Here is a 27,454-nt window from a genome sequence, read left to right as displayed (position 1 = left end):
GCAAATCCTTAGGTATCCTGAAAAATCTGTTCTGCCAAAAATTTACTTCCACCATGACTAATGTTTGTGTATAATTTTTTAAAAATTCAAAGAGTGGTTAATTGAGAAAAGGGCAAACAAACGAACGGAGTGAATTATTAAGCCCAATCGCTTCTTTGTCAGGGAAACAATAAATTGCTATAAATTAATGGTAAACGCAATAAAGAGAAATCAATGAAAGGCCAAGCTCAGATGTCAGCACTTTTTTACATCTTATCTGAAAAATATCAGATAAGATGTAAATAGGGCAGCGCAAGATGCTGCCATATGATTTACTTGAAAACGCAGATGTTTAATACGCCTTCATTCAAGCGTGCAACGTACAAAGGTAAGCATGTCCCATCTTCATGTAGAAATCAGCAGAATGTCTGGAAATAATGCTAGAAAGTTTACAAGTCACGTCTGTAGTCATCAGCACACGAGTAATTTGTTCAGTTGATATTTCAAGCAATACAAAACACAGTCAGTGGTCATACTCAAGTAAACTTAATTGTTTATGATATATATTTAATTTTCAATAAATAAGAATGTAAATATACAAAATACTAATAATAGTAGTGGGTGATAAGTAGTCAAATGGATTAATCCTAATCTTATAAATACAAAACTGGTAAATTAAAAAATATATCCATTTGGAATTTGGAAACAGATGAATCTCACAGGTAAGGAATTCATTTTTATAACATGGATAGGATAGCCAAATTAATTAAGAATAGGAAACTAGATCTAATATCTGTAACATGTCTTCTTAGGATTAAGGGAGGTGGTGTTTGATCAACACTGCTGGGGAGCCATGATTTAATATACTGTTTTGTTTTTAAATCCCTGAAACAGTGTTTCATGGTAAACTGATGATCCCTTAAATTACCATTAGTACTATAGTGAATTTGAGAAAGCAAGTTGATGCATTGATTGCAGGTTATTAAATGACTTACTGACTAAATAGTTTTCTAACAAATGATAAAAAAGACTAAAAACTAAATGCTTTTTTTGTACAGTTTTAAAGGTTAAAAAACTTCCAAGAATATATATATATATACGCTGACAAGGCTGGGTTGTCAAAAGTACTATCCTGACATGTACTCTGTGACACATATCAAAATTCATACTAGTTAACATAATCTCTAGGAGACGATGATGATCAAGTGATTGACGACACTGACTGGCGACCTGAATATTCCAAGTTCGAATCCAATTCATTCCACAAAAATAACTTTCACGTTGGCAACCTCATCGTGGGCTCTCCCATAAGTACTCACTGTCTTTCTAGAAAGAATATGAACTAAAAAATTATTGGAGAAACCAATGCCAATAGAATCTATGGTTCATGTGATGATACACATAATCTCTACTTACTGGCATAGGACCTAATACATAACAAATGTGAAAAAAATAAAAACGTTTAAAATTATAACATTTATTACCCTGGTTAGTGATATGTAAACTCTACAACAGTAGTGTGTGTGTGTGTGTAACCGACAAACTCAAAAACATATAAGACTAAAATTAACAGGAAATAGTAATCATACATCAAGGATTGTTGACAAGCAAAAATCTTTGTTTGGATGGATGAGTAATGCATACAGAAATATGTCAGCAAGTTGTTGTTGCGTCAGCGTTCACTGTGGGTCGGTTGAGCCAGCTCCTCCAACTGAATTCTCTGCATCTCATATAGATGCTACCCAGGCACATTGGTTTGAAGCTGTGGTCAATATCAAGTCCAGCCATTTGCAATTCCAGTGACAGTCTTCGTAAAGGTGAGAACAGGATCAAATCGACATCTTGCTTCCCCGTGCTGAGGCAGGTTTTCAGCTGACCACCACGACGTTTCTTCCAACCCTGGAGTGGGGCTGGATTAATGGTAGCATGGATGACGTCATCTGGTTGCCGGCGGAGAGTATGACCAAACCATCGGAGACGTCTCAAAAGGAGGGTCTGTTTGAGGGATATTATCCGGCAGTGCAAACGGATGGGGACATTTAGGACAAATTGGTGCCAGCAAACATGAAAGGTGTGGCGCAGATATTGGTGGTCAAAAAATTCCAGTCTGTGCAGGTCACAAGCTTGTACTGACCAAGTTTCACATCCGTATAGAAGAATGGTGCAGACAAGAGTTTGGTATATTCAAATTTTTGTACCAAGTCTGATTTCATTTCTGGACCAGAGTCGTGTGTGAAGGCAGCAGAATGCGACACAAGCATTGTCGCTATGGTTGCTAATATCCTCTTAACCTTGGCCTGTTGCAGTGATATTTTCCCAGGTATTTGAAACTTGGGATCTCTTCAAGGATTTCTCCGTTGTGGAAAATCGGTTGTGAATCATTTGGGGAGAATTATGTCAGCAAGTTCAATTGCAAGCCTGTCTCTGCTTTATTATTTTCATGGCAAGTGCTCGTCTGAGCTCCAATTTATAGTCCCTCCTGACCTGACATTCATGAAAAACATTAGTCTAGCTAAAACCACTATCAATAATTTCCTCCACTCTTTATCTGTGCCTACACCTAAACAGATTCCATGAACAAAGTTTCTTTCTTAGAACTGCACACCTGTGGAACCCTCTCGCGGTTCCCTGCTTTCCAGCTGACTACAATATGATCATCTTCAAGTCCAACATGAACAAGTTCTTAATATAATCCAATTTACCAAATTTCCACTACTAATGATTACTATGATATTTTTCCATTCACTACTGTACACTCATTAACCCTTATCCTCAAATGGCCTCTAGGCCTCGATAGATGGCAACTCCTTTGTATAAATTAAAAAAATTTTTTAAACTGCAAAATATTCATTTTAACTTGCCTACATATTTTATTATTTTTCAAAGCTAGAAATTGTTTAATTTTAAATCTTTCTTATCCTTCTGTCAGGTTAGTTCCAATACTAGGGAACGTGGCTGGAGTGCTAAATGAGAGAATGTAGCTGGAGTGCTAAGTTTTTTGGTTTTGATTCTAGTTGAAGGCATCTAAGTCATTTTTGTTTTTAAACTTTTGAAATCTCTACAATATATTAGGTACAATATAATATTAAAGAGAGAATTGGCTCTGTGATATTAAATATGAAATCTGCATGTATTAAAATATATTTAGGCGGATTTTACGACCACCAATGGCAGGCGCCCATCTGCTAGTTCATCATACAAAATAAAACTTCAGCTTTTTTTAATATACTGAATATGCCCACACAATCGACATATTTGCATATTAATTTGCAAAATGTGATTTCATTAATTCACTATTAGTTTTTGTTTTCCAAGTCAATGAATATTTTAATTTTATTATCACACAAAGTTCTATTCAGATCATAGATAAAAAAAAAATAGTATTTTGAGTGAAAAAAAAATTGTAAAGATGCTTTTGGTGAGTGGTGACCTGTTTGGACATGGTAAATTATAAACAAAGACGTCCTCTGCCATAAAACATATGCACGCATATACACACAACAAAGCCAGTCGTTTCAGTCTTTTACCAGTCAGCTATTTCATTTTTTTGTGTTTTATTATAAAACAATCAAATCCCCCAACAAAACAAAGACACACACACACACACACACACACACACACAAAAATAAAGAGGAGTAACTTTTTTTTTTCTTGTACATGGATAAAAGTATAGCATTTTTGGACCTAAAGAGTCTTTGTGATCCTTTACGGTCAATTTATAATATAGTAAATATACATCTTCCTATACGTAATTCATACTACTTAGGATATTAATTACATAAATAAATAACACAAAATTCTCATTTAGTGCAGTACTACTATAGTTGTGCAAGACTATAATTAATCAACTATTATATACTCATATGTCAACAACTTCCTTAAAAGAGCTTTATAACTATATTTTTCAAATAAATATTCACAATTATTTTTATACAGACATTAGCGTTTCATGTTTATGCAATCATGTGTGTGTGCATGTGTGGAAACTTTGAAAAATTGTTTTTTTATGCACTGATGAGAGGTCCAGTTATGCAAAACTATAATTAATGGACTATTACATAATATATTGTATACTTATTTGCTAACATTGGTCTGAGTAGTTGAATACAAGTTGTTACCAATAAAAGCTAAACATTTTGAAAATGAGCAACACAGTCTTGTAAAGTGGTGTTTTTTAAGAATTATTTTATATATATATATATATATATATATATATATATAAAGAAATTGAATTTAAACTCTGTAAATTAGAATTCACAACAAATTTATTTTGTTCAACAAGGAATAAAAGTTGAAAAGCTTAAATATTGAATTTATTCTAAAAATATCTGGCCATCCTTAAAATATTTTTTTGCTTTAATCATATTTTATTTTATTTTCCTTTGATTGGGGCAATACAGGATTCTTCTCTCTCATCCTGGAGGCTGATAACTTTTTCATTTAGTTTCCAGTGAAAAAAAAAAAAAAAAAAAATTTTAGGATGCCATCTTCACATTTGGAATTTACTTTTCAACCGCTTGGATTATTTGACTAATTTCTATTGGACTTTTTTATACGCATTTATACATCTTACTAATCAAATTGTTTTAATTGGTTTGTGCCACATTTTTCAACTTTTCTTCATCAAGCCTGGACTTCCCTTGGAACATCCTTTTAACGCATACATTTCTGCATTATGAACAACTTTTATACAAATAGGACTTCTTTCATAATTTGTAGTTTCCAATTTATGTGCTGACCAGCAAAATTATAGGTTGTCTATGAATATCATTTTGCTAACAACTTTCCTCTCAGGATAAAAGCCATTTTTTTGAAACTCCATGGAATAAGGGAAATTTTTTAAAGTTTTCAACTTGTATTCCTTGTTAAATAATAAATTTGCTGTAAATTCTAATTTACAAAGTTTAAATTGATTTTCTTATACCAATGCTCTATTATGAATATTGAGCTTTTTCATCTAGTTAGGATTGTCCCATAAATATTAGTATTAATATTTATACTTTGCTTTTACAGAATTATTCAATTTATAAACATGGTAAAATTTTTGGAATATACAGAGGATCTGTTTTTGTAATTTTTAATTTAGCAGTTTTTAAACATTGCCTTTTGTATTCAATCTTGATTTCTAAACAATGAAGGCATTATTTCCCTTTTTGTTGTATGTCGTCACCCCCCTTTTGTTTTTTTTACAGGAAAATTTTTTTATTATTTTTAATATATTTTACTTTTTAAGATATTTTTATGTGCATAAAATTTTATTCATACATAAATATATATTAACACAAAAGTACTTGATGTATATGGGAGTGTTCTTACATAGGTTTTGTATAAGAATAAGTATTGAAAATAGATAATCGAAAAAAAAAAATCCAATTAAAGAAGGAAACGTCCAATTTTGACCAAAGTGAACACTTTTATATAACCTAACATCACAAGCGTATTTAAAAAAGTTTTATCACTGCACAAGCAGAAAGCCCAACCCATAAAATCAACTGCGGATTTCTTTATGAGACGGACACGTTCAAAATGAACTGTAATACTTGACTTTTGTACATTTAATTAAAGTGATTATGTAAAAATAATTTCATAAAATCAATAGCTGGCTCTTTAAAAGGACAGAGGCGCATTCAAAATAGATCTTCTTGTTTAGTGCACAATTCAACCATGATATTTGACTTTTGCATTTGAAATTTCAAGTGAAGCCATTATTTACAGATAATTTTATAAATTTAACAGTAGATTCTCTACAGTGCAATATAGACTACAATGTATTGTGGACGAAGTCACTGCGGAGAGAGACATATGAAGCTTCCGCCTGATGCACTGCGGTGGGCAATCAATCAATTGATTTGATTGAAAAATGGGTGATTTCACCGATCTTTCAGTGACAAAAATATGTAAGTGTGAAACATTCGTTGATCAACATTCAGTGACTTCCTTCGGGACAAGATCAAAGTGTAGTATCTGTTCTTCAGATGCTGCATTTCAATTTCTTGTTCTCTGTCAGTGGAGGAGAAATCCTTCACGACTGAGACAATTTTTATTTTTGTTCCTTTTCTCCACATTAAAAAACGACCCTGGTGTCTAACTCTGTCCCGTGGGGAGAAATTGTAAATAGGAACAAATACTGATCCAATGTGTCATGAGTCGTCTAGTATTATAAGTACGATTATACAAAGACTGTTTTGGATTCCTGATGTTCCTGCATTGTTCTGACATGTCCAACGTTTTCACCAAAAATCATCCTCTATGTCAAAATATTTACATTTTTTCCCCCTTCTTTGCTTAAAAAAAGTCAATTTCTTACCTTGTTGAGAAGAACAACATTTCCAAGTAAATGGTTTTATCAACTTATCCATTTTTAAATAACTTACCTAAAAATAAAAAATAAAATAAAAAGCTTATTAGTTCAGAAAAAAACTAAAAAGAATATCAACTTATCCATTTTTAAATAACTTACCTAAAAATAAAAAAAAACAAAAAAACTTATTAGTTCAGAAAAAAAAACTAAAAAGAATACATTAAACGCATTAAAATTCTAATGATTCGCAGGTGTATGATTTGATTGTTAAAAACAATAATAGCAATCCAAATAATACAAAATTATCAATCCTCAATGTAAAGATTACAAAACATTAATCACATTTATCATCTTTATCAGAACATCATAACGAGATATTTTTTTTAGGATTGTAAATAAAAAGATAATCTAAATTTTTTTTTTTTTTTTTTTTTTTTTACATGGGGATCACCACTTATCAAGGCCCTGAAGCCACTCGGGGATAAGGGTTATTTTGTGTAACAATAATCAATGGGATAATATCGTAGTAATAGTTGGTATTGGAGATTTGATAAAGTGTCTTAAGGGGGGACAATTAATCAGGAATTTGTTTATGTTGGACTTGAAGACATCCAAGTTGTAGTCGCAAACGGAAGAGAATTCCACAGGCGTGCACTTCTCAGAAAGAAGCTATGTTCATGGAATCTACGTTTTGATTTGGGCACAGATAAAGAGTGGGGGAAAATACTGACAGTGGTTCTAGCTAGACGGGTGTTTATCGTGAAGGATTGGCGAGGGGGGACCAGAGATTGAGCTCAGGCGAGTACTTGCCATGGAAATAATGATAAAACAAAGACAGGCTCGAACGTCTCTTCTGTGGAAGAGAGGTTGCAGGGAAGAAAAGAGAGCATCCCCCACTAAGCCACAAAGTCTATTTTGTACTTTGTCAAGGCAGGATAGGCTGTTTTTTTAGAAGCTCCAGCCCAGATGTGGCAGCAGTACTCCATCTTTGGACGTACTTGGCTTTTATACAGATAGAGAATTGCATCAGTAGTGAGATATCTTCTGAAGCGGCAGAAGGATCCCACCATTTTCCCAGCGGCCCGGGGCAATAGACTCGATATTAACTTAATTAACTTAAGAATAATTCTTACACATGATATAATGCAAATAATGCCGAAATGAGTAACGAGATTACTTAAAATGAAAGTACACTAGATCCCAAGCGGTTGGCAAGATACATCTGAAGAAGGCCATAGGTTACATAGTAGAAACGTTATGAGAATAACATTCAAGTTGAGAACAGTAGTCGGAAAAATCCCACTAATATGGACTATTTGTTTTGTTATCTGCTCCATTGAACTAAAATCAGAAGGAAACGATAAGTTTCTGCGTTAGTTTTATGACATGCAATTGACTGAGTTTTATTAACTCTTAACTTCCTGTCAAAATTTTTCTGAATACAGTCTCAGTCCTGTAATTAATTACTTAAAAAAAAAACTTTTTTTAAATATTGGACTGATTGTTAGAAAACTTAACAGTATGAATATAAAGTACTTATTTTTAATTTGAGAAAGTCATTTGCATTTAAAATAACATTCGCATCGAGCAAATCATTAGTTACCTAGAATCACCTTCCCCCTCCAAAATAACAGATGTAGCAAGTCATCTAATTATGAAAACAATGAAATATTGAATTAGGTATCCCTACCTGGCTGTAAGTGGTGGGAGGATTGGCAAAGTTAAATATCTTACATTGGTAATATCTGAACACATTTTTAAAAATAGATTTAAACAAAGGATTAGCATTTCATACATTTTTAAGTAAATTGGCGATACTAACATCGATTCTGGTCAACATGGTTTTAGAGGTATTGGATAATGTTAGATATTGGCCGGGCAACACCAAAAAAATGTGCTGGTCGACGATTATTATGAGGGTCATTAATATTTGTAAAAAAAATGGAATGTCAGAAAGAATATTACCAAAGCAAAATAAATATTTACAGATAAAATTATTCATATTAAAATGTTTTGATAGAAAGGAATGTTAGTTTTTGTAACTAACACAAACAAAAATGTTAACTTGGTGAAAAAGAATGTTAGAACATAAACAAAATGACGTAAAGGGATTAGCTTGGAAATACACGTATCAGTCAGTCAAGAGTTGGGAGTCAGAGAGAGCAGACCCAGTAGGTAGTCAGACGGAGAAAGACGATTTGGGGACCGTAATGGCTCCGAGTGGGGGGGGGGGATGATAACAAAAGGTTAGGACCAGCATTACAGTTTTTCAATGGGGAAAACATCCAAAATAAAGCTGCCGGAAATACCACCAAGATTTTGGGTCATACATGTTTTAATAGAAAAGAATGTTAAACCATAAACAAAATACATGAGGAAGGTAGAGGATTCAATTTATGTCTTTAGTCACGTTGAGTTAATGATGCAATGAAAAAGCTTGAAAGACACGTATCAGTTAGTCACGAGTTGGAAGTCAGAGTTAACAGATGCAGCCGGAAGTCACAGGAAGAAAGCTGGTGGTGGACAATAATGGCTCCAAGTAGAGGGAAATGTTGATAGTAAAAAGCTAGTACCAGCGTTACAACTTTCCAATGGGGGGGGGGAAACATCCAAAAATAAAGCTGCTGTAAATACTACCAAGATTTCGTGTCATACAAATCTTTGTTTGCAGCTTTTCTGAGGATCCATCAAATCAAGATCAGCCCAAAATGGATAAGGTATGTTTTACGATTGACTGATGTAAAACCTCAGAGACTTATTTGTCCCTTAATGTTATAATTGTTATATGTCCTGTTATAATTGTTATATGTCCTGTTAAAACAATCACTAAATGATTAAATTTATACACATCAAGAGACATCATATATAAACCCCTCCATGTCATATAGAAGCCCCGAAAATATTACACTAACAATTTAATAAACAAAAGAAAAACATGCAATTCAAGGGCAAATATGGTTAAATGACTTTTTAGGAATTGAACTGGATTAGATTCTATAATCAATAACAAAGAATTTTTGGTAAATAAAAACAAATATGTTTTTATAGAAAAGAATGTTAAACCATAAACAAAATACATGAGGAAGGTAGATGATTCAATTTATGTCTTTAGTCACGTTGAGTTAATGATGCAATGAAAAAGCTTGAAAGACACGTATCAGTTAGTCACGAGTTGGAAGTCAGAGTTAACAGATGCAGCCGGAAGTCACAGGAAGAAAGCTGGTGGTGGACAATAATGGCTCCAAGTAGAGGGAAATGTTGATAGTAAAAAGCTAGTACCAGCGTTACAACTTTCCAATGGGGGAGGAGGGGGAAACATCCAAAAATAAAGCTGCTGTAAATACTACCAAGATTTCGTGTCATACAAATCTTTGTTTGCAGCTTTTCTGAGGATCCATCAAATCAAGATCAGTCCAAAATGGATAAGGTACGTTTTACGATTGACTGATGTAAAACCCAAGAGATTGTTATTTATCCTGTTTAAACAATCACTAGATGATCAATAGGCGCATTCATATCTAGACAATCAAAAATATATATACACGTTAATAAATACATCATATATACAACCTCCTCCCATATTATATAGAACTTCACCATACGACAACATCAGTTAAGACAAAATTTACATCTGGTATTAAATTGTATATGATAATTTCAATAGCTGGGCATTGGATTTGCTTCATGGTCATTAGACACAAATTAAGGAAAATTTCCTTAAATTCCAATTTCTTCTTCATACCCTTTAATCTGAGACGCTTTCTAGAAGTAAAATCATGGAATGGATTGCAATACAGATTGTAATAAGGATTTTAGACCTAAGGTTTAGCATTATTATTATGTCTTGGTTTTAATCTTTGTTAGGAAGACATAAAACTGGTGCAAAATTGTTCGATTCAGAAAATTATTTTTACCCATCCTGGGACGAGTATTTTTTTTCTTTTTTTTACCCTTTTTCATAATATATGATGGACTCTACCTGTTGATTCGACATATGATCTTCAGCCACAACTAAGTTGCTCAGAAATCCACACAGATGATTTGTTTATAGTGGTGAAGGCTTTGTGTAGAACCAACCACACTTCTGGTATTACTGCTAACCTTTGTTGGTGCGGATGACTGCCACAGTATACAGTAGACCACAGGTTTTTACATCAGAGTTTCCTTTTCCTAGATGCATGTCTTAACAAAGACTGGGGGTGCATCTCTTCCAGTGAATTAATGCGCCCCCAAATACCAACCTGGAAATTTCTATGACTCGGCGTGATACATACAGTGCCTAGCTTTCCCAAATGGTCACCAATCCGATACTGGCCATGCACAACGTTGCTTAACTTCAGTGATCTGGCAAGAACCGGTGTTTCAATGTGATTGTGCCATATATATATGTGTGTGTAATAAATTATGAAAATATATATGGCAATTAAGCTACACAAAATATTCCACATTTCATCCTCGTGAGAATTCGTCAGGCTTATGCAAAGAGTTGTGGTTATTGCGCATTTTTATATAAACACATGGTATTGAATTTGCTAGTTAGCCAATCAGCTTCTTAGTTGTAACTACGCCTTTACTAATCAGCCAATCGTCGGGCACTTACAGGACAAGTAAAAATTTTCTCCTACTTTTGTAGTGTACAGAGATGGCATAAAGTAAGAATGCTAACCCGACTGTACTAATAAATGGGTTTCAAATTTCAACTTCAAACAATTACCATCTTTAGCCACCCTGAAGACCTGTGATACAGTGAAATCATTGTGTGTGTGTGTACGTGCGTTCGTTAGCAAACTTTTGAAAGGACATGTGACATGGGAAAATAACCTAAACAAGATTTTTTAAAAACATGTTAAGCAGCAATACTTGCGTTTCAACTGCAGATAGCAAAGAAAAAAAGAAAAAAAATAATTTGATATTAGAAGGAGAGGATTTAAGGATGTTAAAACCAGTTGACACATTTTTTGACAATGCAAAAAAAAAAAAAAAAATTAAGTGAAATCTTGCATGAAGTCAGTTTTCCCCATGTACAAGCTGTCCGATGCCACAGAGGAATAGATTTTTCAGATAACTTATATAACGTAAAGAAAAGACAGGGTGAAGTTGTATTTAAATGCAAAATGAGAGAGAGAGAGAGAGAGAGAGAAAAAATGAGATAGAGAAAGAGCGAGATAAAGAAAAAGAATGAGAAAAAAAGATTTAAATTAGATCATCATCATCATCAACATATTTAAATGATTTTCCCTCTGTTTAAATATTGTTACTTGTAACCATTTATTTCTTCCCAAGACAACCTGCATCAAACAGACACTATACAATGTTTAGGGTCAAAATGCAATATATATATATATATATATATATATATATATATATATATATATATATATATATATATATATAAGTAATGTAATTTAAAAATCAAATTATAATTGAATTAAAAATCCGTTTCATAAGAAGGAACAACGACAAAATCAATTATCTGTACGATCGTTTCGGAAAACAATGCTTTTTATTGTTACGTACAAGTTACGTACAATAATTACATATAGTTTTTTAATAAGCAAGGTCTCCTCGTCAGCAAATTTTGAAGGGTTTTTATTGAATTTAAAAGACACCATAAATAAACCTAGCATTAAAAGATATATATATATCTCGCTAGATTCAGCCACTCTGATAAGTCATGGACGACGAAATACGTATCAGTGGATAATTATATTTTAAAAATAATATATATGCCGCTCCCCATTTAGGGGGTACCAAATTGGTCAAAGGGAAAATTATTCCCAACATACATTTAGGTAAAAATGCACTTTTGTATAAATACTAGAATTCATTCAAGAAAGTATCGCTAACAAAAACAAATAAAAACGTGTGTGTGTATATATATATATATATATATATATATATATATATATATATATAGTAAGAAGGTAAGGCTCATTATGATTGGCCGACATTTAACAGATTAATCACTAATTTACCCGCTGAAGGTGCAAACTGTCTTCATTTACTTTTATAGATGTGATTGTTAAGACGTCATTTCGTGCGCAGGTACTCTGAACTTTTGAAACAAGTGCTGGAAATAAATTAAATATTAAACTTACAACTAGGTTTTACAAAAGGATGTCAGTAGCTAACAGTAAAATAAATCTGGAATTCGGATTAATTTCTCAAAGAGGGTGTCGAGCTTGTTCACTCGTAATTGTTTAAAAAAAAAAAAAAAAAAAGAGAATCTTATTGAGGGTGGGGTAGCAACAGGAGAATATCTTTTTATACTGAAAGTATCGATTGCTGTGTTCTAAAAGAGACAGGAAAACACTGATGAACCCAAAGTTTTGTACCTTCCTTTACCGATGAATCGTTTGAAGCATGGCAAAATTAACATTTTCAAAAGTCAACTTTCTACTCTTCTCCTCTTATATATATTCTTATATAATTTTATTTTTTTTAATATTCGACATAGTTTTATTGATATTAATATTATTAGTAATAGTATTAATATCAAAGCAGTATAATTGCAATAAGGATAACACTTCAAATAACTTCCGGTTCGATTATTTTGAAATTCAAACAACAACTTCCGGTTAAGTTTATGTCCGAGTACATCTAAACACACCAAAAATTTTGATTATTTTGAAATAATTCCTTAAACAAAACAAAAATCAACTCTACATTGAATGAAATAACTAATAAAAATTTTCTTTAAATAAATTGATACGCTTATTTTTAAAACTAAATTTGTAGTAGGTGATCATAACTATTACATTTGGCATGCAAAGAAAAAAAAAACTTTTAACTTTCTAAAAGATAAATAAATAAAATATTTTTGAAAACTCTTCACGTTATCTTCTATCCTTTTCTTCTAATATATAAATGGCAAAATGGGCGCGAGCGTTTGTGTATGTCTGCGAAAGGTCTTTCAGATCGGGGATTCCGCTATCGGTTAAATTCCGCAAGAAGTTTTCCTATACTTCCGAGATCATAAATCAGATTCGCAAACTGCTTTATCAAAACGTTTACTGATTAAATATATTTCTTGTTCTGTGGAATTTTCACGGGTCCTTCTGGTATTTATTATTATATCAGTCTGAGCGAATCTTTTTTTTTTTTTTTTTATGCGAGTTCATTTTGTATATCAATTCGATGAAATAAAATGCTTTGTCAGTAACAAGCTCCCCGGAGTCATGGAAAGTTTTAGGCTTGTGAATTTCCAGATATCCAAGTGAGCATAATCAATTCCCAACTAGCATTTCCGGTTTCAGTTGTTAATGCTTGGTTGCAGAAATTACTTAAGTAGAGTGACTACAGGCGTGAGAGTCTTTAGTGCAATTCAATGTACAAATTAATCGTGATGAGTTTTCTCGTCTTCTGGATCACTGGTGATTTTTAGCCAATCAGAAGGACCGGTACTATTTTGCTCGTTGTCAATATTCTGAACACTAAATTGAATTGGCCTTTATCATTTCTAGCTAATAAGAATCATAGATTTCATTAGACCCTGAGCTTTCATATCTTAAAATTATTTTTCTTCCACTTTTAAAAAATTTAGTCTAATTCAATAAGATAATCTTTCCTAGAAGCTAAAAAAAAAAAATAAAAATAAAATAAAATAAATAGGATAAACAGAAAAACTAATTTCTACTAATTAAACCTGAATTTTCAAAACTAGTTGCCGGAAATATAAAATTATTCATTTATTATTTTTTTTTATAAACTTATCTTTTACTTTATTTTTTTTGTAACTTTCAGTCTATGTGTTAGTGGGTTTGGGCCAAAATTTTGTTTTCTATCATCGATAGAGAATTGTCTCTAATAATAAATACGTAATCAGCACGAATTATAATATATATAAACGGATCTTACGACCGGGCAACGCTAGGTGGCCTGCTAGTATATACTATTATTACATGAAAAACTGGTAGTTTTTATTTTTTAAATACAGAATAAGTATTCAGAATGCTTCTTTGATCTTTTCCGATTTAATCATCATCTTCGATTTAACTTGTTTTAGGACGAGTTAAGCAGCTTTCAGAAATTCACTTCCAAGCTAATCTAATTCTGGCCAGGCCTTTATCCCTTTTTCTCTCAAATCTACCATCACTTCTGGCCATGTTTTCCTCTACAAACTGACCCTGCTACTGCAACTGTTCTATCTTGACTAACCTAAGCAGTTTCATTCTTTCAATGTGACCAAACCAATGAAGTCTCCTGCTCTGCATAATTCTGTCTATACTGACTGGATTTAATCTTCCCTTAAGAAAAAGAAAACGAATTCAAGTGGAAAAAAGAATTTTTCAACCAGAAAATTTGAAACTGTTGTCGTGACCTATTTTTCCTTAGCCTATGGTTCAGCACTTGGCCTCAAAAAGTCGAGCTGTTATGCTGTCATGTTATATTTAGCTTTACTTTACTGTTTCATTCTAATGAGTGCTGTTGTTGTGATATTATTACTACTATTAAAAGACAAAAATTAAAAAAAACGCAAAAAACAAAATCTACATTTCAACACATTTTGTGCGAGTAATTTGCAGATAAATTTAATTTCCTGTTTTCTATAATGGAGCCCGTTTCTAATAATAAACAAACTAGATCAAAATGTGCAAAAACGGATCAAAATAGCGAAATTCCTTTCAATTTAAAACAACTCATTTTTAGAGTTACTAGCAGGATGCCCGACATTGCCCGATCGTAAAATACACTTAAATATGACATTTTAATTCATGCAGATTTTGTATTCATTATTACAGAGCTAATTCTCTATTGATTATTATATTGTACCCGATATATAGTAGTGGTCACCTGACGTTGTTTGGTCATAAAATCCGCTAAAAATGATGTTGTATATTGAAGGGGACAGCTCCCGGTTTTTAGTTAGAAATGAAGTAATTAGGATCGAATATTATTATTGAAGGAGAATTCTGGAATCGAACGCAGTTATTAAAAGTTAAAATTAATACTTTTTTTTTTTTAGTTAGATACGATTCCAGGAATGCAGTGAATTATCCATTGTAGTGAGGAATGCAAGCTAGAAACAACTTATACAACAAAGAATGTAAGTAAACAGAAAATTGTGTTGGTTTAATTTAGGTCGGAGCAGAAATAATGGAACAACGGAATTAAAGAATGTCCACAGAGAAAATCTGGGACCTGTGTTGCCAGGAGACGTTGGAACCAGGTGCATAGAATTCACATGTCTTCCCCGCGTGCTGACATCACAAATTAATATATACATTTAAGTTAGACTAGCAAACGGTCAGGCAGTCAGTTGGAGTGAGTTCCGGAGAGAGAGATGCAGTTAGTCTGGGAAGACTGACAAAACTAACCAAAACTCCTTAGGAAGCGAAGGGGTCAGGAAAAGACGACAATGTAATAGGCATTGAATTCCAAACACTAGCTGGATGAATAAACGTCTTGCATTTGTTATGTAAGCCTTTTGTCTTCGTTCGTCTTCTAACCACAAGGTAATGTGTTTTCTTTTCATCGTCTTGTATAAAGAACTTTGTATGAAAACCCTTCCAAACGTTGACTGTATCCCCCTCTTTGATAATGCATTTCCCTCCTGTTTTAAGAACTGTCATTACACTTCTCTTCACATCTATCTCTCAGCACCACTGTCATAAGAATTGCTCTCTCTCTATATATTCTTCATCGTCTGTGTACCCCCCTGCATACAACACAGTGATTTGGTGCCATTCAGTGACACAAATACGTCACAAACGCACCTAAAAATTACTTTGAAGGGGAATAGAGTTTCATGTGTGTACTATCAATGAAAGTGACCATACAAAAAAAAAAAGCCTGGAACCTTATTGAAGGCACCTCTTACTAATAAAAACGATCTTGTTTCTCTCCTTGTACGACAGATGACGTCATCAACTAAAACAGATGGCATCTCTTACATATCTATCTTCATGGAGGTGGGGTAGGGATTCATAATTTACAAGAAAAAAAAAATGGCGTTTTCTGAGTGGGATGGGGTCCTTATTTAGTTGCCTCCCTATAAAGACAGAGTTAGATACAAAGTCAGCTTTTAGTGCGAGGAAAATCCAACTCCCTAAACGTAACGCGTAACGTAACATGCAGCCGAGATTGAACTCACTACACGAGTTTGTAGTGTAATTCAAATCTTGTCCATAGCTGAATACGTGATGCTTTGCTAGGGCTATGAAGGGTATTTTTATTATGACGCCATCACTAGATGGGTTGCCTACCACGGCTTAAGAGAGGCCCATCTACCTTCCTTATAAAGGGATTTGGACAAAAATAAAGATTATTTCAGTTTAGAAAGATTTCTTCATCTTCTTTATACTTCGTCAATGAAATGCAGTTCCAGAACAGGTACTACACTTTGCCCCAAGCCAAAAAGACACAGGAAACGAGGAGTTGACTTATAAAGAAAAAAAAAAAAAAAAAAAAAAAAAAAAAAAAATCAAAAAATCTGACAAGAGTCAATTTTAAAAAATTTTGCCAGATTCCCGAGTCTAACAAATACTTAACGGTTATATTAATTTTGTTGAAGACATTTGCTGAATCATAAAAAAGAAAAACAAAAGAGGTTGGGTTTTATCTGCTATCAAATTTGGAGTTCATATTTTTGGAATGTATGTGGGTGAAGAGTATAAGGACAAGAATTAACGAAAACAACAAAAAGTGGTCACTAAAAACAAAGGGTGACACTTGTTAAGTGAATAATGACTACCACTGCTGACCTGGGTGTGTATGGTTCGAATTCTGTACATTCCATAATACCAACTTTATTTAAGGATGTTCTAAATACCTAATTCTAAGAAAAAGAATTCTTGGAAACTAATTCCAACAGAATAATACTGATTCATACAAATGTACTAAACCAGAAAAAAGTCAGTCCTGAGAAACAATGGACATCCCCTGTAAGAGTGTCTGCATGAGAAGTTTATGGCGCTGCAAAGATGATATAATCCCCAATTGTGCATCTTCTGAATCTGTATTACTTAAATCCGGTCTCAAGAAGACAAGATCATGACTACAGGGAAAAATGCTGGTATAAGCAGAGAAAGACTAGTGTTATTTTATAAGTTTTCTTCTACACAAGTTGTAGAACCAAAACTTAAGATTCCAGTCTATCCTATTATTGTATCCAGAGCTGGAGGGAAAAGACATGGATTCATTTCTTTTCCCAAGGATATTAGAGAACATGATGCAGCAGTCCCAGCAGAACTGAAACCCAATCCACCAAGTTTAGAATCTGGATCTGTAACCATTACATCACTCCACTTCCATCAAGCACTAATGAAACCATGCAGATACACCCATTTGTAGAGTCTACAACCATCTAGACCATCACAAATCAATGTATGTCAGATTAAAGTTCCAACAATCTCTTGTAGCTATAAACCACTGTCAAAAGTTTTCCTCACTCTTTATCTGTGCCAAAACCAAAATGTAGATTCCATGAATAAAGCTTCTTTCTTAGAAGTGAACGCCAGTGGAACTCTGTTCTGTCTGCCTGTTTCCCACCTGACTACAACTTGGATGTCTTCAAGTCCAACATAAACAAATTCCTGATGAACCACCCCCTTAAGTAAGACACTTTATCAAATCTCCAATACTAACGATTACTACGATACTATCCCATTGATTACTGCACACGCAATAACCCTTATCCCCGAGCGGCTTCCGGGCCTTTATAAGTGGTAACTTCCATGTAAAAAAAAATAAATAAATAAAATAAAATAGATAATTTTGTGATTTTTCCTCGTTATTGAATTCTGCTTGATCATCATGAATGTGTTGGGATATTTGCATCTTTAGTGGCACTGCAAAGTAATCTGAATGATCCAGGTTGTCCTCGACGGTTGTACATCTAAACAATATGATATAAATGCGGGAGTGCCCCAGGGGGTCTATCCTTGGACCTCTATTGTTCCTGATATTCATAAATGACCTCCCCGACAAAATTGCCTCTGAGATTGGTATATATGCTGATGACACTACACTCTATGGCAGGCACGACAGGAAGACGAATGAACACATTTCTAAAGAAATGGCAGAAACACTAGAGGATGACCTCCAATCTGTAGTGGAATGGGGACAAAAATGGTTGATCATGTTCAATGCCACCAAGACTAAACTAGTTTCATTCAATAATTACAAGAAACCCTCTCTACCACCTATAGCAATGGCCAACGACTCTTTATCTGAGAGTACATCTTTCAAACTCCTTGGCCTAACGTTCACAGGAAACATGAGTTGGAACAATTACATTGAAGGTATTGCAGGGCCGCTGCAAAAAAGGTGGGCTCTCTCTACCGTGCTAGACAACTACTAACACCTGAAAGTATCCTGTACCTCTATAAGGCCACCATTCACCCATGTATGGAGTATTGCTGTCACATTTGGGCTGGTGCATCTGCTACTAGTCTCTCGCTCTGTCCCATCGACGAAATGTTGCATCCCTCTGCCTTTTCTACAAGTATTTTAGTGGTGAATGCTCTGACGAACTGCAATCACTTGCACCCCCAAGACGTGAGCACCCTCGACAAACCTGACAGGCTGCTAAATCCCACCCCCACACTGTAGAGATCCCTAGATGTAAAAGATCTTTCTACTCCAATAGTTTCTAGACTTTGGAATTCCATTCCAGGTCCCTGCTTCCCCAACAGTACTGACGTGCAGAAGTTCAAGTGTAACGTGAACCGACATCTTGCTGCCCAAATCCCTACATAGTACTCCAGTAGTTGTTGCCCCTGATAGTAGCCCCCTACACCAAAGTGGCAATTTGCCTTGTTTGGGGTGAAAATGTAATAAAAAAATTTTTTTTTAAATCTGAATAATCATAACCATAAAGATTTATCGAAGAGAGGACGGTAGTTGTTGGACAACAGAAAAATAGATACGTGCGTGTGCGTGTGTGTGTACGAGCGTGTTTATTTTTTTATTTATTTATTTTTTTTTTTTAAGTCACCATTTATCAAGGTCCAAAGGCCACTCAGGGATAAGGGTTAATGAGTGTACAATAGTCAATGGGAAAATATTGTAGCAATCATTAGTAGTGGGAATTTGGTAAATTGGATTACATAAGGGGACAACTCATTAAGAATTTGTTCACGTTGGACTTGAAGAGGACCATATTGTAGTCAGCTGGAAAGCAGGAAAACGGAACAGAGCTCCGCAGGCGGGCAGTTCTAAGAAAGAAGCTTTCTTCATGGAATCCCTGTTTAGGCTCAGGCACAGATAAAGAGTAGGGGAAATTATTGATAGTCGTTTCAGGTAGATAAGTGTTTTTCGTGATGTTGCGGCCAATGTTTACACATCGATATCCAAAATGAAAGTGCGTAAACTTGTTTCTGCTCACCGAATTCATGCAAGCCTGAATTAATAAAAACAATTATATTTTGGACCAATCGGAAAACTCTCTGAATTTATTAGAAATGGTCTTTCTGAGAGCTACCTAAATGCTTCATTAAAAATAAAAAAAATCAGATTTTTCTTCAATTAACCAGTGGAACCCAGTTGACTTGAGTCGATGAATAAGAGTTGCTTGGTGCCCCTCTGTTGGGTGCTTCCCTCTACAAGATTTCTCTCCACTCACACAACTCGGCGATTTATTGTTGCCTGTAAACTTTATGCATTGAAATATTCAAATCTGAACTCTCTTAACACGAAATCAAGTGAACAACTTTCAATGAATTATAATTTATTTAAATGAACAGAGAAGTTTTCATTACGATTTTCCTGACTGCTGAAACTCATGACTCTTAATTAATCGATTCAGACTTTTTCAATGTCTCAGTTAATAAATCTCCCTGTTTTTTTTTTTTTTCACAAAAACTATAAAAATATTCATGCACATTCTAGGTTTTCCTATTGCTGTAAACTTCAATTTTAAACATATATAATGCATGCCTTCAGAACACATTTTCTTTACCCTATACTAATTTCTCTCATATTCTCACATCTAAATTATAAACACTGCCAACCTTTGTCACTGAAAATATTCTCTGAAATCTGGCTCATCTCAAAAATACTTCTTCTATTACTAAACACCCTAAGGTAAAATCTAAAAACTGAAACTCATCCCTAAAACTGGTGACCGACATTTCTCTAAATGACCTTTCTGAATTTTGGAGATGAGGATTGTTCTTTTTTGGTCGCCCACATTGAGAATTCCAAGGACCCGTGGTACAGTAGTTAGAGTAATTGGAAAAATCAATTGTAAAAGTCATATTCTGAAGGTTGAGGGTTCAATTCTCAGTGTGGGTGACTGAAAAATACAAGTGTGAATTACGTAGAACCTCTATTAAGTCATGGCTGACGGAACAAGAGCATCCTAACTCCATGAAGTAAATAAAGAGTTTCGTTACAAATTCCGTCCAACTTCCTGAGTTCGACAAGATGCATTTGAAAAAGGTCAGAGGTTACATTGACCAAAACATTGTGAAAATGACACTCAAGATGAGAACAGTAGTCCGATGAATCCAAATAATACAAATTCCCCTAAATATATAAATAAAAATCTATATGTAACTGTGCTCATGCGCATGTATGACATGAAAAGAAACTGGAATCTTAGGAAGATCTCCATCATCCCAGTAATTATAGAAGCAACCATAATCATGAAAAAGAAATTAAAAAAAAAAAATAACTGTGTGGCGAACCGTGTGCAAGAGAGATACAACCAATTGTACTTGAAAGGATGGTTAGAATCTTAAAAAGATCTCTCGGTTGGAATGTATGATAGGGAGCGAATGTCCGACATCCGGCAGAATGCCCCACACCCAGCTAGCACAAAATAGCAATAAATAAGAATGGTGCCTTTGAGAAATGTCAAATACAAAAATTAACCTACTCTACATCTCAAGATAAGCTGTGAAAGTTTATGCAAATATTTATCCAGATAAATTTCAAAGAATACAATAAACAACAACAAAAAGTAGAATGAAGGTTACACTCAAGACGACATTCCTGCGAAAGATTGAAGAGTGAAGGGCACAGGTGAAAAACTAGTGATTAAAAACAAATGACACACTTTACTCAAATCTATTAAATATATCAAGTTAAATAAAAATTTTACTCAAATCTATTAAATATATCAAGTTAAATAAAAATTTTACTCAAATCTATTAAATATATCAAGTTAAATAAAAATTTTACTCAAATCTATTAAATATATCAAGTTAAATAAAAATTTTACTCAAATCTATTAAATATATCAAGTTAAATAAAAATTTTACTCAAATCTATTAAATATATCAAGTTAAATAAAAATTTTACTCAAATCTATTAAATATATCAAGTTAAAAAATTTTACTCAAATCTATTAAATATATCAAGTTAAATAAAAATTTTACTCAAATCTATTAAATATATCAAGTTAAAAAATTTTACTCAAATCTATTAAATATATCAAGTTAAAAAATTTTACTCAAATCTATTAAATATATCAAGTTAAATAAAAAGTCGAAATAGTCTGTCATAAGCAACTTTGTGAGAATTTCGATGTTGACCATTTGTCTATTCTGACTGGAGTAAAGAATACCCACCATTATAACATATTGCAGAAGCTGAGTTAAATGAAATATAAACATTTGAGAAAGGGACCCCCCCCCCTCTCAGAAATATTGATATACGAGTTTCACACGCAAGTGTGAACTAAGTGGAAATTGAAAGCAATTGTGATTATTTTTTTAAATAACTTTAAGAAAAGAAAAAAAATATCTCACACTCGTTATGACATTTGATGGTTATAAATGGCGTATTTCAATTTGAGTAATAATATTTTTTAAAGTGCAAATAAATAAATAAACAAATAAAACAGAAATAAAAACAAAACAGTTTTGTTTATTTGGTTGCCGTTTTTCTTTAAGTAATTTGTTCTAAACATCTTCAATACGCAAATTACAATTCTTGTTAGATTTTCAAATAATTTAATTTACACACAAACCACAAGATTAACAACTTCACATGGAAAACTAAGAATAAAGATAAACTTCAAAACAACGTTAAACTTGTGTGCATGTGTATGTGTGTGTATGTTAAGCAACATTCAGCTGGGCTAGTACCAGATGGGTGACTATTTGGGAATACCAGGCGCTGTATGTGCTCTTTGCTTATCTTGGCATTGTTTCCAGTCGTCCTGAACCTCTATTTGTCACTGGTACTTAACAACGCCGACTCAGGAGAAGTCTGGTTGAAGATTGTGCAACTCTTACAACAAAAATTTCACACACAGGCACCCTTACAATGAGTATCCACAGTTTGTCTACAATGAGTATCCACAGTTTGTCAAGATTGAAGGAAGCTACCATGTATGTGTGTCTGTGCGTATGCGTGCATGTATTATGTGTGCATACTTGTATATGTGTGGCTGCACGTGTACATGTGTGTGCACACGTGTATATGTGTGGGCCATTGATCTTCAATTTTGGCAACTCGTCATTGGTCATTCTAAAATGGCTCAGAGCCAAACTTCCAACATTTTCTCATTAGCAATTATCACAGAGTTTACATTTGGACAGGGAATTCAATTACCCAAATCAACAGAGTGTCTCGAGGTAAGGAGAGGCAGCCAATATGAGTACAGATTTTGATATCATTCCTGTGGATCAAGGGAAAAGGTTAAGTGGCAGGACAGAAATATCAAAGTACCTTCTACAAAAAATGCATACAAGCAACATAAATGAAAATAGTAAATTGGCATTGGACCTGATATACCATGCCACCCCAACCCACCAATTTCCAAACATAATGAGCTCGGGTGTTCATTCATAATCATCTAAAGTAAAAATAAATCTCATTGTGTTATGGGGTTTACCTGAGTCTCTACTCGTGGATGTCTAGTGGTTAGAATTATAAGGGCAGTTACTGTCCTTTGTGTATGGGGTGTCTGTACATGTATGGCCCTTTGGCTATGACCACAATGTAGTAAATTATGTTGTGGCACCCAGTGCTAAGGGGCCCACAACATAACAATTGGGGGAAGGGGGTAACAATGTGTTATATCTATATGTGTGTGTGTGTATGTGTGCGCGTGGAAACAGTATTGTATGTGGATGATTATATACATATATATATGGAAACAGTACTGTCAGGCCACCCAGTATTAACCGGTCGTAAGATATACATAAATATGATATTTTGATTGATTTAGATTTCGTATTTATTATATTATATTTGATCTAAATTTTTTTTTTTTTTTTTTTTACAAGGTGGTCACCACTTATCAAGGCCCAGAAGCCACTCTTGGATAAGGGTTATTGTAAGTACAGTACATTAGTGTGGAGATTTAATAAAGTGTCTACTTAAGGGGGCTGTTCATCAGGAATTTGTTTATGTTGGACTTGAAGACATCCAAGTTGTAGTCAGGTGGGAAGCAGGCAGACGAAACAGAGTTCCACACGCATGCAGTTCTAAGAAAGAACCTTTATTCATGGAATCTACGTTTTGACTTAGACATAGATAAAGAGTGGGGAAAGTTTTTGACAGTGGATTCAGCTAGATGGGTGTTTTTCGTAAAAGATTGGCGAGGGGGGACTAGAGATTGGAGTTCAGACGAGCACCTGCCATGGAAATAACGATAAAACAAAAGTTAGGTTTGCAACATCTCTTCTGTGGGAGAGAGGTTGCAGGGAAGAGAAAAAGGCATCCCCCACTAAGCCACGAAGTCTATTTTGTACTCAGTCAAGGCAGGATAAGCCATTTTTAGCAGCTCCTGCCCAGATATAGCAGCAGTATTCCATCTTTGGACGTACTTGGCTTTTATATAGATAGAGAATTGCATCAGTAGTGAAATATCTTCTGGAGTGGTAGAAGGATCCCACCATCTTTCCAGCAACCTTGGCAACAGACTTGATGTACGTGTTCCATTTCAAATCAGGAGTAAAGGTCAAGCCCAGAAGCTTGTCAAAACATGGGGCTTCTCCTAGACGAGAGCCATACATTTCAATTGATGCCAGATGAGGATCAGAGCGTTCATGATGTAAAGATAGGAGTTTGGTTTTAGATGCATTTAAGGTAACCAGCCACGTCTTCCCCCACTGAACCACTCGTTCGAGATCAGAGGAGAGAGAATCAGAGAGCTTTGTCATTTACAGCCTTTGATGTGTTGCCGTAGATGGTCGTGTCATCAGCATAGATGTCAACGAATGATTTAAGTATGTGTTTAGGGAGATCATTGATATAGATCAGGAAGAGAGTTGGGCCCAGGATGGACCCTTGAGGGACTCCAGAATTAATACTGCAGGCCTCCGATTTTTGTCCATCAACCACTACTCTTATGAGCCCATCAGAGAGAAATGATTTAATGATAGAGAGAATATTTCCATACATAATAATGATGTAAAAAGTAAAGAAAAAAAAAATGACTCGTGCCACCACTAAGAATCAAGATCAGAACGTTTAGCTTACAGTTTACTTTTTCCTTTGAAGTTTATGCCTGCGCTATGATGACATGTTTGTTGCAAGGCGAAAAATTAAAGCATGAACCTTTTTATGCAAATATTACGCAAGTATAAATCATGTAGAATATCTGCTTGAATATAATTACACGTAACTAAAGATGATCAGCCCATAAGAAAACCGAAAAAAACTAATATGAAATTAATTAAAATGAAGGTTTAACAAAAATATACAAGTTAGCTAGTTTTTTGCAGATGAATACAATTCCACGACCCGTATATAACAAAGTTGTATTTTCTTTTTGAATAAATAGAAAAAGGGGTTTTAATATGAATATCAATACACAAAAAAAAGAAAAAATTTATAAGAGTATATATATATATATATATATATATATATATATATTATAAGGTAAAATTAAAAGCCAAGAACAATGCGAGATTTTTTTTTTATATAGAGTAAAATTAAATGCAAACAAAAGAAATAAAGTTCTTTTTTTTTGTTGTTTGTTTTTTTCTTTTTCACACAAATTTTAACTCTAAACAACAGTAATTTTTTTTTTCTGTTGTATTCAATGGTGATATAAATCTCAATATATTTCAGACTTATTAGTCCATTTTCAAGAGAAGACAGCGGAAGAGTGTTCAAAATTGGAAAAGTAGCCGCCGAGTTTGCCACGTGATACCGCGAAATATAGAACAAAAATGACGTTAGGAGAACGTTAAAATAAATCAGATGATGTTTGAAATACTTGTTGCGTTTGTGAATCAAGGGAGATGACTATTCAAGCAAGGTTTATATAAAAAAAATCTCGCATTGTTCTTGGCTTTTAATTTTACCTTATAATTTTCTTCAACAATGCTTCAAGCAAACTATAACCTATATATATATATATATATATATATATATATATATATATATATATATATATATATATACATACACACACATTTTTTTTTTCATACTGAAAGTATCAACTCATATGTTTTAGAAGAGACAAGGCGAAATACATTGATAGAACAAAAGTATTCTACCTCTCCTACCTACGAATCGTTTGGAGTATGGCAAAATTAACACTTTCAGAAAGAGTGGCAGGGAGGAGAAGAGAAGGGAAGCGAATCAAAGTAAGACAAAACCTTACAAAGACGAAGACGGAAAAGAAGCAGGAAAAGAGAAGAAAATGCAAGAGAGAAATAAAGTCGAAACTAATGGGAAGGGAGATAACAACGTAAATCTCTAGCGATTTGTCCGTTTATCAAAAAAAAAAAAAAAAAGGTTTCGATTCTAGCAGATGGTATCCAGGTCATTATTTTTATAATTTTTGAATCATTACTATATACTGGATAATAATCAATAGAGAATTGGCTCTGTAATAATAAATAAGAAATATGCACGAAAATATAATATTTATGCATATTTTACGACAATGCAACGCCTGACAGTCTGCTAGTATCTATATATCTATAAAAGTAAAGTCTGTGTGTGTGTGTGTGTGTACATTTCCCTACACAATAACTGTCAATTTTCAGTCTACAGACTCAAAGTTTGATATATAGGGTACTGAGATTTGGGAAAATCTTTGTAATCGGTTTTCGGACAGAAATTTAGCTGTTAAAGGGTCAAAGTTCAAGGATTTGACCTTTGAGAACTCTACCAAACTCCTCCGACAATTTTGGGTCTAAACATTTAAAACTTTAAATATAGGTTCCTTGGACATGGATCTAACTTAATAACTTGATTTGAGCCCAAAACAATAAATGTTAAGGGGTCATAATAGGGGTCAAAGTTAAAAAAAAATTTACCGTTTTTTTTTTTTTTTTTTTTTTCTCAACATACACCTCCAAACATCCGGGCAATGCTGGGCTGAAATGCTAATCCATTTTCATCCAGAAAAAAGGGCTGCTAAGGAGTAAAAATTGAAAAATTGGTAGGTGGGAGTCATTAGATTTTTATCTGTTTGCTAACTGTATCACGAATGTGCATGCATGAATCATTCACACTACAGATTACTTGTTAACAATAAGTAGGTTTTAAAACACTTTTTAAAGATTGTGTTACGCTGGCCTAATGGTTATCATACTTGACTCATTGTCTTTAGGTTTTGGTTTCGATCTCAGCTTGAGTATTTTTTTTTTATATATACTTGCAAGAAGTGAACAGTTCATAAAAGACATAATACTCGCATGCACATGTCTCAGTTTCTGTATGCGTATTTTACGACCGGGCAACACCGGGCAGCTTGCTAGTATACATATAAAACGTTATAATCAATTATATTTATTGTTCCATCTTTACTGTTCTTATTGCTATTATTGCAAGAATTTATGAATGTTATAAAATAGTTTCCCCAAGTGTTTTCAATTCCTTCAAGAGTTAAACGTTTTTCAAAACTGATTCAACGGATGGCATAATTATATGTATATATCCACGACAAATAACACCCTACCTAAGAATTCCTTGGCCTAACGTTCACAGGCAATATGAACAGGGACAAATACCTTGAGGACATTGGAAAGGTTGTTGCAAGGAGGTGGGTTCCCTCTATCGTACTAGAAGACTACTCGCACCTGAGAGTATCCTGTACCTCTACAAGGTCACCATTCACCCATGCATGGAGTATTGTTGTCATATCTGATCTGGTGCATCTACCACTAGCCTCTCCCTCTTGGATAGGGTCCAAAAAAAGAGTTGTCAATCTAATATATCCCACTTTGTCAACTAAGCTCCAACCCCTGCCCAATCGCCGCAATGTTGCATCTTTGTGTCTGTTTTACAAATATTTTAATGGAATGTGCTCCGATGAAC

The 27,454-nt window shown here is 33.8% G+C and overlaps 1 protein-coding gene across 27 annotated transcripts in view; it reads right to left on the bottom strand.

Moving 5' to 3' along the window:
- Window positions 1-27,454, bottom strand: part of LOC145261268 (phosphatase and actin regulator 2-like) — an 858,751-nt gene that overhangs the window by 433,949 nt on the left and 397,348 nt on the right. For 4 of the 27 annotated variants that reach the window (XM_080119734.1, XM_080119738.1, XM_080119733.1 and 1 more), the window contains exon 2: window positions 6,287-6,353. The exons of the other annotated variants lie outside the window; for them this stretch is intronic. In XM_080119734.1, coding sequence (XP_079975860.1) covers window positions 6,287-6,353 — 67 coding nt within the window. The remainder of the gene's footprint in view (window positions 1-6,286; window positions 6,354-27,454) is intronic. 27 annotated transcript variants of the gene reach the window in all.

Source organism: Euprymna scolopes, chromosome 37 (genome assembly GCF_053919585.1).
Source record: "Euprymna scolopes isolate OS-2025 chromosome 37, ASM5391958v1, whole genome shotgun sequence".
In the NCBI taxonomy this organism is placed as follows: domain Eukaryota; kingdom Metazoa; phylum Mollusca; class Cephalopoda; order Sepiida; family Sepiolidae; genus Euprymna; species Euprymna scolopes.
Note: the sequence above shows the minus strand (reverse complement) of the source record. Positions and strands in the feature narration are given on the sequence as shown.